Here is a 12,410-nt window from a genome sequence, read left to right on the forward strand (position 1 = left end):
CTAAATTACTATAGGTGTTCCATGGAAAAACATTACACTGTCTTATTACTTGCCCTTTGTAAGTTTGGACAGCTTTTTACTTATTCTTTTGTTTTTAAATGTAATCCTGTAGTTCTTATAGGCTAGCTTGAATGACAGATTTTCTAGAAATCCCAATGAGCATCTGTTTTAGGATACTGTAGTTAGTGTGCGAGAGATTTATGCAAGTGGGAAGGAAAGCCCAACATTTAAGTGAAATAGCATTGCCTTTGATTTATTTATTTTCTGCTCTATGCCACAGCATATACTCCATGTTACCTAAAACTTTCTCTCTTACTAAATACTCTTGTAGCTCTAGTTTATCATCAATGTATTTATTTGGTTTGGTTTTAATTTTGTTTTACTTTGGTGGATTTGTTTGTTTGGATTTTTTAGGGGATCAAACTACCTAGAATCTCCTGTTGGCCACTTCGAAAGCTATGGAGCACCAAATTTTTACCAGGGTCCTAGACAGCTGGTGGGCTTAACGGAGAACACTGTGATGCTTGATGAAATGACCCTTCGGCACATGGTCCAAGACTGCACAGCTGTAAAAACTCAGTTGTTGAAACTGAAGAGATTACTGCACCAGGTGAGCTGTTTAAATGGAACAAAAGCAGTAAAGCATGTTGGAGAGTAAGCCTAGATGGGCTGATGTTCTCCTTGGCTGTATTAGGTTATTGTCATTTCCTTTATACATTGAATTACAGTGTTCAAGAAAGTGTGCACTTTTTATTATTGTTTAAAATAGTACTTGTTCTGCTTCTTTGGCATTTTACAGACTGGAAAAAATATTAATTATTGTTATTCTGCTTCTCTGAGGAAAATAATGTGAAATTAAAAAAACAAACAAAAAAAGCAGTGGATGTGAAGACAAGATTTTTCTTAAGATCCTAAAAATCTGGGAGTAAAAACCAAAATATTAAAAAAAATATTGAAATCAATGCCGTTGCTCAACTTTGTATTCAGCAAGTCAGTGCTAATAGCTCTTTATTAAGGCTTTGTTTTCCTCATTCTTTTTATGTTTGCTGTGTGTTTTGACAAGAAGCCTAGCAAATCCTGCTGGGTCATGTCTATTGGAAGTTCTCAAATCTAACCTTTCTAGTGTATGAAATCACTGAATTGCCGTAAGCTTTTAAAGAGTATTTTCGTTTCACCCTGAAACTTGGCAAATTGTGGGAGCTGGTAAATGCTGGATGACTCAGCAGCAGTATGGGATTTCAGCTACAAAAATGCCTTTGCTACCTTAAAAGCCCATCAGACTTTCTTTGGAGGCATATACAGATTAGCATTGGAAAGTATTTTTATGATGTTCTCTCTCATACTGGATTTAGTGCTGTTCTTTTCTAACAGGATAATTTAATGGAAATAAGTTTGCCCTAAAAATAAGACACTAAAACAAAATACAACAAAACAAAAAGCAAATTAACCTTGAGGCTAATTCCAGGGTGTGACTGTGCCTTTTAGAAATGTGATCATTTGCTTCCTGTGGTAACTGAGAATCCTGGAGATGTTTTTGCACTGACAAAATCAGAAATACAATTGTATCAAAAATAATGTGGTGTCAGAAAGGGAAAATGTGCTTTTAGAGCCTAATATCTGAGTAGCGGACTGCAGAACCATGCCACCCAACAGCCTCAAGCGTGCAATTAGTACATGAGATAGCAGAGAACTTTTTATCCAGAGCTTTTAATGCCTTTAACACAAGGATAATTAAGCAACTAGATAGATAATCTGTGTATGTGTAGTTCATTGTGTAAAGGTGTCTGCGTTATAGCCAAATAGCGTGTGGCCTTGCAGAATATTGTGGTTTAAATCTTGATCTAGTTTATACTAGATAGACTTCTCTAAAATGCTACAGAATATAATCCTTGCCTCAAATAGCTCTGATTAAGTTTCTTGAAAACAACTTACAGAAGACACAGTTACTCCTAACATGTTCTTTAAAATTTGTTGCTTCTCTCGCTAAAATCTTGATCTTCTCCCTCCCTGTAACAGCGCGTTTTGTAATAAGTATTATTCTTCCCTTCAACGTGTCACGCATACTGCTCTGTATGTTCCTGATCTAACCACCCTCTGTTTTGATTCGCTGCTTCCAAAACTTAACACTGTACTTCTGAATGTTTATTTTCTACTCTCCCATGTTATCCACCCTTTTAATCAAACAATATGAATAGTAATGTGAAAGTAAATTAACCTGATGCAGAGGGGAAAACTTTAGACCTTTACTACCCTTATTTACTAAACAATTAGGGTAAAACTTTTATGAAACTTGTTTCATTATTTTTAAGTGTTAAAGTTTTCCTGAAAATATTGAGCTTTATAATAACAGAAATGAGTAAAAATATTGGAATTCTTTTTTTTTTTCTTACTGTGAAGAACAGAAATGTAATTTTGAAAACAATTACATGAACTTTAGTAGTCTGAACACTGAACTAGGACTTGATCTCAGTCTGGATTCTGTGTCAGGCCACTTACAAATTGTTAAAAAGGAAGATGCAAGTTAGCTCTTTTTCAAACACTAGCTTTAGTAAAGGAAGCAGAAGTTCTTATATTTACTTCAACTATATTATACATTTAAATGTATAAGTGTTACCTTTTTCTATTATTTTAAAGCAAAATTATTTAATATGGTTAGATAGAAAGGTGACTGTAGTCAGGTTTTAGACATGAGGTCCCACAGGAACAGTTATAGTAGGGTAGTAAGGTATGGTAATTAAATTCAATTTTATAGAAGTATCTAATCAACTGTAATGTGACTTAGTATAGAGCATAGCATGTAATGAGTGTGTATACCTGGCAGATTCCTAAGGAGACATGATGTGCTATACTAGATTCATTGCTGTGACTGTAGCTCACATAGCCATATAGAAGTTATCTTGAACATTACTAGCAGCATAGCTGCAACAGCATGGGTTGGGTGTTGTGTTCCCAGTTCTGCTTGGAAAACTAAGTAGCTATTTGAGTAGTGTGGCCTTCTGTGGAGGTGTGAACAGGATAACGCTGCCAGCAGTACAGTAGCCGCGCTGTCTGCTGTTCCCCACGTACTGCCAGCTTTCTGTGTCTTCCAACAGTGAAATCAGGAACAGGAGTTCATCTCATGCAGAGTTCTTTAGAATGTTCGCTGTAGTAAATATTCTTTGCTTTTGCAATAATGTTATACTCGGTTATATGAAGTGAAAAATGTACATTCTTCTTGCACTAAATGCAGTTGTAATTATTTACAGGGAGATGTTGAACTACTGGTGAATGTTCTTAATGCCTAACTGGAGCACTAACTTTAAGAAGGAAATGCTTTGGATGTGTAACTCTAGTAATAATTGACATTTAAATGTTAATGCCTTTAAAATGCTGACTAAGGTATTTCATTTTCATGCTTAAGAGTAAATAAGTTTTATTCTGATCTCAAATTTCTTTCTCCTCCTCAGTTTCTCAAACTTGCTACTCTAGGTTGAGGCTGCAAGGCTAATACGTTAGAATATCCTCATTTAAACAAGAATTGTACTATTTCTGATGGCCTGGTGCCTTTGATCTAGGCAAGGATTGTGTATTCTCTGTGGTAGTTTCCTCTGGACACTGGCAGCAGTGATTCAGAACCACCCTGGCTTGTCTCAGATAAGCACTTACTGATATTTCAAGGAGGACTGAAACATGAAGTGGTTCACAGAACTCTGAGATCTGTGAAGCCCTTTTATCTGGGGGAGACAAGTTTCATACAAAATGTTCCTTTTGGCTTACCTTTTGTGAATGGAAAATAAATTCTATATTGTGAGCACAAATCTTCATTGTAACTTACCAGATATGACTGAGCTATTTGTGTGAAGAGGCATGAATGAAAAAAGGTCTGTACTGCAAAATTGTTAAATGCACCAATATGTTGTTTTTGCTGAGACTTTAGATTAGTAAGTCACTTGTGTACCTTTGAAGTACATATTCATTGTGTTCTTTTCTTTTTGCGTCTGATGAGATCTGTCAGATATATTTATCTTTTATAAGATGCCTGAGGACAAGGAAGAAAATGATTTAATTAATTAAATAGAAAGGTTTTCTTGTGTAATGTATGTAGTTGTGTAAACTGCACCTACAATTGTTACTTGTTTTTTTCTTAGCCACAAAATAGTTCCTCTTAGTGACTTAACTGTACTTGGAAAAAAACAGAAACAAAGAAATCAAAGAACAATAGCAAATAAAATTGGCTAACTTCAAGTTTAAACATTTAGTTAGCTGTTGGGCTATCATTGTAACTGTTAGACTGGAGGCAGTGGAAGCTGCATGACACTTGCTTGTAGCAATATTTCAATGAAACTACACTCAAAATGCCAAGCAGTCAGCAGGTAAATAGCACCTGCTTTAATAAACCTTGATAAACTTCAGAAACATTTAGCATTTTTCAACATATTAATGAACTATAGGTGCCGGAATGTGGAAAGAATTCTCAACATGAAATTGGTAGTACACAATTAATAGTGTATTTTTTTTTTTTAATCCTCCATGTTAAAAGGCAGGTTTTGCTGTTTGAGAACCACAAGAGTACTGCTGAAAATGCATTTGCTTCTAATGGGTTGATTTTTGGAAAAGAAGAATTTAAAATATGCCAGTATAGTGAAAACAACTGTTGTCTTTGAGACAATATGAGAGATTTTTTCTGAGAGAGAATACCATTTATCTCTTCTGTTATTCCAGAAGTTCTACAATTTTTCTTTAGTTTTCAAGTGCTTTAAACTGAAGCCTGCAAGTAATGTCTCCCAGGCAAAGCAAGGGGAAAAGGGAAGATGGAAAGGATAGGCAGTGAGAACACTGCATCATCTGTGTGCTGTAGAGAAGGTGCATGCTTACAATGTTGAAATATGTTCTAGGGACTAATATGATATATTTAGTCACAGAGCTTGACTTTTCTTTTGGTTGTGATTTTTTTTTGTTTGTTTGGTTTTGTTTTTTAATTTTTAAAACAGAGGCATATAAAATGAGAACAGGTAACTGTTTAGAGGATAGGAGCAAAAACAAGCAAATGTGGCATTTTTGAGCTGCTGAACTGCTGATAAGCAGAAATACAGCAGTGCTCTCAGCCAAACAATATATAGCAGGTAAACTGCTGCTGTGAATAATCAGCACGGTAGGTTAAAAGGTTTTTTATTAGGCCATGCTTCTTCAAAAATGATCATTTGTACCAAATACAAGTATTTAGTGAAGTGTCACTACATAAAAATCAGTGTTTAGTATTCTGTTTACCAAAAGCAGCAAGTTAATCCTTTGGTGAATTTGTAAGGTGAAGTGAGCACCAGGATTTGTGTGTCATTCATACTAAAGATTTCACACTTGTGAAATATTGTTTTGAGAGCCTGTTGTAGTCCAGCCACTCAAAAATGCAGGTTTCACTTTGTGGTTGTTTGGGTGAACTGTGGTGTACCTGTGACAGCCACGATGGAGGGTTATTCCCATAACCTCCAGCTCCTGTTCTTCAGGCACACTAAAAATGACAGATGCAGACTTAGGAATATAATAAAGTGCTTCAATTTAGACTGTAACATGGGTATGTAAAAGTGTTTGACATGTAGAAGATTATCCAGAGGAACAAGGTGCATGATGGTGTTAACACTCAGGAGAGAAAGGGCTGTTATGTATTTTACCTACATGCGCACTTAAAAATTTGGGTGTGTAACTCTCACTGAGTTAATCCTGAAACAAAAAAAATCAGCTGGTTTGTAGAATATTAAGTTGATGTTGCTTTTCTCAGCAGATACCCTTTGAAAAGCAATATGAAGCTGGAATAGTATTCAGCATGAACTCAGGCTACTTTGATATCACAGTTGTAAAGCTTTAGATGTTCCTCTGGATTTGGTGTAGAGGCACCATGCTGATAAATACTGAAATGTTAGAGTGATGGTGAATTGTACCTCTTCACATGGGTCTTCAAAAAGTTAGTCTAAAGCTTTTTATCAGAGCAACCTTGTAGCCTTTGAGTATTCTAATGTTTGAAGGGAGTTTTTGTGTTTTCTTCCCACTCCCTGCAAGCACCTGTTCCCTTTATGTAGCTATTAGTAAATTTAGGATGATTTTCTGAGTCTTGCTGGGGTATTTTCTAATGGTTTCTGACTCCAGCTTTGCTGGAATTTTATAAGCCACTTTGAAACATATCCTGCGGCATGTGGGTAAGTCAGTTTATGACAGAGGGACCACCCCAAGCTGGCCAAAAGATGTATGTAAGTGATTGAGTTGAAAATCACTGTGGACAGGTAGTGATTCAAATGGGTCTCTGATACTTGGAGCAACAAGAAAAGAACTGTGAAATGATCACTCGCTACTGTATTACTTGACTGTTTCTTGAATGAGCATATTCTTAGTTAAACATTGCATGCAAATATATATATGAATTTATATTAGGTTAAAATAATCTATAACTGAAGACTATCCCTGCATAACTAATGTTATGTCTACCCCATAAGCCTTCTGTCACTTTACATACTGCAGGTTATTTTCATGCCTAAACTGCCAGTAATGTTTAAAAATAACTGCTCTAGGAACGGCAGAATGTATGAGGTTTGAGATGTTTGTTGCAATGTTTTAAATTTAGGAAATAGTTACGAAGATTAGCAACTATTTTTTCCTTTTAATACTGTTGTTTTTTTCAAGCACATTCTTCTGCTGAGGAAATTAGATTAAAATGTTTGTTGCTTATATTTATAAGTGGAACTTATTTTTCAGTGCACTTGATAAACATTTGGGTTTGATATGGCTAAAAAACCTATCCAGAGTTCTTGTTTTTGCAAGCATGTTTTACACTTGGCACAAGATTAGCACAACTGCTCTGAAGACATGCTTGCAGTAGAATAAATAGTGTTTTCCACTGTTGTAAAACTGTTAGTCAGGTGATAACCAACAGGTAACAGCTTTTTATATTGCCTATTGCAATGTAATGATACCTTTAAAAAGTTTATTGTAATTTTACCTAAAGATAAAAAGTATATGTTCTCTCAGTTTCCAAAATGTGATGATATCTTATCACATAATTTCTAGGCTACCAAAACCAGCATATGGGTATAACCAATTGCATTTGTTTTGCCAGTTCTGTTGTTTTTTTGCTAATTATAAATTTTTTTTTGCATGGATAGCCTTATTCTACTGATCTGTTTTTCCCCCCCCATCTCATTTTAGCATTATGATGAGCAAGAAAGAAAAGCAAAAGAAGAAAAGGTTTATAGATTAATCCTAGCATACATTCACAATAGAATCCTTAAGTTTCCAGTGATAGTGTTAGAACTGATATTTTTTTTTCACTTGCCCTGTGTTCATTGTATTTATTATGATAATTCAGACACTGGTAAGGGAATTGATGCAAGTGACCTTAGTTCTTGCTTTGCTAGCGGATATTAGTTGTGTATAGCACAGGTTGGAGTACTTGATTTAAAGCACCAGAGAATATGTGGCACACTGGCTTTCTTTGCAATTATGCCTTAATCTGCTTTTGTAGATTCTTTTTTTATTGCTCCACTTTTATGCATTTTAATGGGAATAGAAGGTATATCAAAGGTATCAGAGCTTAAAAGCCATGCAAGATACTTTTGCTTGAAATAGTTTGTCTTGTGTGTTGTTTTTTTTCCATTCCCATGATTACTCCCTCACAGTTATAACTGTGACTGATAGACCTTTTCTTCCGAGTGTGTGTATTTGCTTTAATAGTTGTTTAAAATAAGAAACGGTGAACTCTGTTAAATGTAGAATATAGGATAAATATAAAATATAACTTGTTAATCTGTAAATGATTCTATAATTCTAATCGCTGCTTATTTCCACTAGCATTTTAGAAATATTTTGGATTAAATTGGTTGTTTCTTTGATATGACTGTGCAAATTACTTCAAAACACTGTATTAGCACTTGTTCATAACAGACTATAAGCTGTTCCCTCATCAGCCTGTTACTTGCTGGTGATTTGCCCAGAAGGGACAAGCAGCTACTTGTGAATTGAGTTCAACTGTGTGTTGGATGGTGGATTCTGAAATGTTTGATTTGGTGAGGAGTCAGAAGCCTTGAAATGTGACTGCGCTCACAATTAATAGTCTTTAGGAAAAAAAAATAAAGCCAAGAAGTTTTTAAAGAAACCAAACCTGCAAGATGACATTTAAGTGATGGAAATTAAATTTAGCTGTCTGTAGTATGGTGAAAGCAATTTGGAATTGTGTGATAGTTCTTAGTATTTTTATCTTTTAAGCTTGGTGATAGTTGTGCTTATTTTGCCTCCAGGTAATGGTGACTATAGGAAGAAGTAAACATGTAATTGCCAAAATTGCCAATTTTAATTTCTTGCTCTTTTTTTTTTTGCTTCCAGACAATCTCTTTGATGTTTCTTTGCAGTTTAGTTAAAAATGTATAAGAAATGCTTCATATGGATTAAAAAGCAAAAGAGATACCTTATAGACATAAAAAACATAAATAGGTCTATTGTGCATTTTCTCCCTTAGTTGATTTTTAGCATTTGAGCTGCAGTTTTATTCTTGTGGTTTTAGGGAATTGCTGACTCAGCCTCAGATTGGTTTTGTTCAGGTTTTGGGATATGCTGCTCTTATATTCTATAAATGCAAGCTTAGGCAGTGAGGTCACTGGGTAAAGAATCTCCCCTCTAAGAACCCTTATAAATAAAGGAGAATAAGGTAGAAGATTCATTGATTTATTTAAGAAAGTAGCAGATGGAGGAGATGGACAGAAAAGAGTTGGAAAAATCTTTTTACATCAAAGAAATGGGGGTTATGATCTTCCATAGCTGTAAAATACCTGTACTTTCATTATACTGTAGTTTTGTGGCTCGCATGGGTTGGACACAACATGACGGTGCCAACGTGAGAATGTGTCACAAGAATTCACCATCACTTGTTCAGTTTGTGCCTTGGGTCTGTAACCTACTGAACCTTCTCAGGACTGAGCACCACAGCTTCAGAGCTGCCTGTGCTTTTTTCTGTGAGGGTGTTAAGTGCTTCAGAACATAACCAGGCAATCATCTCTTGGCAACTTTGGTTGTTTCTGTTTCTCCCTGTGGTGCTTAATTTCAGAATTCATGGCTGTCATTGCGGGAGAATGAACACTCTTCTGTGGATCCAGTTTTTATCATTGATATTAAGTTCTGATGTCTGTGAATTAATTTTGTATTAGTCTGTCCAGTAGCAAATGTTGCTTTTTTTTTAGTTAAGAATTCCTAGCTGAACTATGTTGGTTCTATATTTTGATATTGCTCAGATATAGTATTTGAATGGATGCTGATGGAAATGAAGCTTTTAAAATCACATAGCATCACCTGATATAGAATCATAGGATACAATATATTTGAACACAATGGCTGTTTCTTGCCAGATTTTTGTGCCAAGTCAACACACTTGGACGTAGCTGCAGCTGTTCCGTCAGCTTTGTGAGGAGAGGGAGGCTGTTCATGGCCCTTGTTTGGGCACTGCACACATGCTTCAGCAGTGGAGGCTTTCCTGTTGGGAGGAAGAAAAAAAGGAAAATTCACAATGAGAGAGGTCAAACTTTGTAACAAGTTCCCCAGAGAGATTATTTGTTTCCACCTTTAAAAGTGAGTTTGCAAAGGAGTTGTTTCAACAAGTAGTTTGAGCTTTTGTTCTTGTTTTTATTCTTTAATAGAATGATGAAAATGTGTCACTCCAGGACATTGCACTCTCAGTTCCGTCAAGTCCAGAACCACAAGAAGCAGAGTCACCTTTTAAGGTAAATGACACTGATTTACTCTACACAATAAGAGATACAAACCTGTTTGTGTTTAAAAAAGCACAGAGTTCTATGTCACTGTGAAATACTGCTTCTTGCTTCTTGGATCTATTTAAATGCAACCTAGCAAGTGATCTATTGAAATAAACCTAGCAAGTGTTTATACACATTATCTTCTTAGTTTTGTTAAAATGGAAATCTTTGAGCTGTTAAAATACATACTTACAAATGCTAACACAGTTTAAATAATTAACTTTTTTTTTGGTATTTGTAACAGTAGTGGGAATTAACAGCTGAAAAGTAACTTCTTTCAAAAATACTCTGCCTGCTAGATTAGTGTTAGAATTTAAAAAGACAATTTTTGCTTTGAAGTGTAATCACACCATACTTATTCCCTTCATCTTTCATTACATTTATTGTTGACTTTAGTTTAAAATTCCTTCATCTAAAGTAAATTTCCCCTGAGATAATGCAAGTATTGCAGACCTAACTGGAAAACAATGTGAACCCCACAAAGTCAAAGATGTGTTTATAGGTTTAGAACAAGTATTAAAGGAAGAAGCAGTCGCATTGGATATTCCAAAAAGGATAATCTTTTATGGTCACAGACTTGTAATGTTGTGCTTTCTACAGTGCTAAGGTTTTATAGCATTGCTTGAGGCTCTTATTGTAAAATCAATACAGAAGGATCACTAATCCTGCACTGATGGTAGGGGAACAATACTTGCTGAAGATATAATGAAATTAGAAACACTTCTTGAAAGGCAAGAACACTTACAGTCTTATTCCAGTTTGAAAGTCATCTGTCCATATTGTGGTTTCAGGCGTTACGAAGTCTGCCAAAGCTGTAGATCCATATGCATCATTCTCTAGTAGCCCTGCTTTCTACATTATTAAAGTTTAGCCCTTCTTTTTTCTTTAATTGCTGTCTGCTGCATTTGTGGTGCTTGTCGTTCTACAATCAGTCACCTTCCTCAAAATCTTAGACTTAATTCCTACAGGAAAAAGTATCACTTTTTAACTTAATAACAAAAATTGCTGGGTTGAACTGACATTTTGAATTGTCACTTCTTTACCTGATGCTGTCATGTGGTTTGAAAAACTGCCCAGCAAATCAGTCTGGGTGTTGTCCTAAAACAGTAACTAATAACATCTGCAGTGAAACTGAAATAGTGGATGTATGCTACTAAATGGAAGTGTGCCCCTTAATTTATGGCCTGGATATAATGGCACAGTTATAAAATATGTTAAAATTAAGTTATGATTAAGAAAAAAATTTTTTTTTAATCATTCTTGGATATTTACCACAATTTTTTAGTCTCTGAACTTTACGTAAAGTCTTCAGTTTTTAGTAGGATGTATTCAAATCAGTTGTGCTGCTGCATTCAGTAAACATAGTTGTGCTTATGTTTCTAAATGATTTTCTTCTTTGTTTCTCTTATTTTATGTTAATGGTACGTTCACTTAATCTTTAACCTTTAGTATTTTTTGTTGTTGTATAAAGAAGCATATAGATAGTATTTGGCTAGGTTCATCTTCAAGATGCCATTCACTAGTATAACAGATGAATTACTGCACCAAAAATGTAGATGATTTACTTACTGTCGAGGGTTTTGATTGCAGGGTGACAATCAAACCCTGGCAGATGTATTGTTGACCGCCTCTCCCCCCGCCCTTCCCCCTTTTGCCCCTCCCTCTCCCCCTTCCCACTGCGGACAGGCGATCAGGAAGAAAAGAAGGACAGAGAGAAGAGAGTTGGAAACATTTAAAATGTTTTACTAATGCTACTAATAAAAATAGAGGAAATAATACAAAATATACAAAACCAATCTTGAAAGTCTCAGCAACAGCAGAGCTGGCACCCGAAGTCCTGGATTGGACTCTGCAGCCAACCGGAGCTGGATTCAGTCTCTCACTAGGCCTCAGTTCGCAGGGACGACTAGCAAGGTCCTCTCCTAATGTCGGCCATAAGCAAACGGGGAAAAAAGGGACGAGATCCTTCTGATCTCCCACTTTTATATGAAGTATTCACTTGAATGGAGAGTTATACACGGTCAGTTTCTTGGTCACCAGTTTCTCATTGCCCCTCTTGTGAGATGTCCATCTATGCTTATCAATAACCTTGCATTCCATTGCTATGTTTACCAAAACATGTATCTAGTTCTCTAGGAAGATGCAGCTAATATGAAGGCTTTAGCTGACAGGCAAATTCACTAAAAGAGAAACTTGTTTTTTAACAAAACCAGGACACACATTGCCTGAAAATTTAGTGGATCAGCTCAACTGTCTTTTAAAGAGACTTCTAGTCAAGTTACAGCCCATCTCACCATGTGAATAAGGGGAGGAAACCACGTATTGATGTTACTGTCAGTCCTCTGTGAACACCTGATACAATGTCCTGTAGAAGTGTTGATTTAGATTGTGTAGAACTTACAGAAAACCTGTTATTGTTCACTGTCCCATTGCAGATGGACGATCTGCTGAATGAGATCAGGCAGCTTAAAGATGAACTGAAGAAGAAGGATGAAACAATCAACCAATTAGAGCATCAACTTGTAAGCATTACACTAAATGTTTAATGATATTTGAAGTATGCACTGCAGAGTATAACTTCAATAGGTAATTCTTATGAGGGCTTTAGGAGGACTAGAGGTCTAACTTCTTTGCTATACTTTCATT

The 12,410-nt window shown here is 35.6% G+C and overlaps 1 protein-coding gene across 3 annotated transcripts in view; it reads left to right on the forward strand.

Annotated features, from left to right (window-relative positions):
• CCSER2 (coiled-coil serine rich protein 2) overlaps nt 1–12,410 on the forward strand; it is a gene marked incomplete at both ends in the record, with an annotated part of 48,881 nt that overhangs the window by 18,161 nt on the left and 18,310 nt on the right. For all 3 annotated transcript variants that reach the window (XM_080347625.1, XM_080347626.1, XM_080347627.1), the window contains 3 exons: nt 415–610; nt 9,648–9,731; nt 12,200–12,286. In XM_080347625.1, coding sequence (XP_080203751.1) covers nt 415–610; nt 9,648–9,731; nt 12,200–12,286 — 367 coding nt within the window. The remainder of the gene's footprint in view (nt 1–414; nt 611–9,647; nt 9,732–12,199; nt 12,287–12,410) is intronic.

Source organism: Nesoenas mayeri (assembly GCF_963082525.1).
Source record: "Nesoenas mayeri genome assembly, chromosome: 7".
Lineage (NCBI taxonomy): Eukaryota > Metazoa > Chordata > Aves > Columbiformes > Columbidae > Nesoenas > Nesoenas mayeri.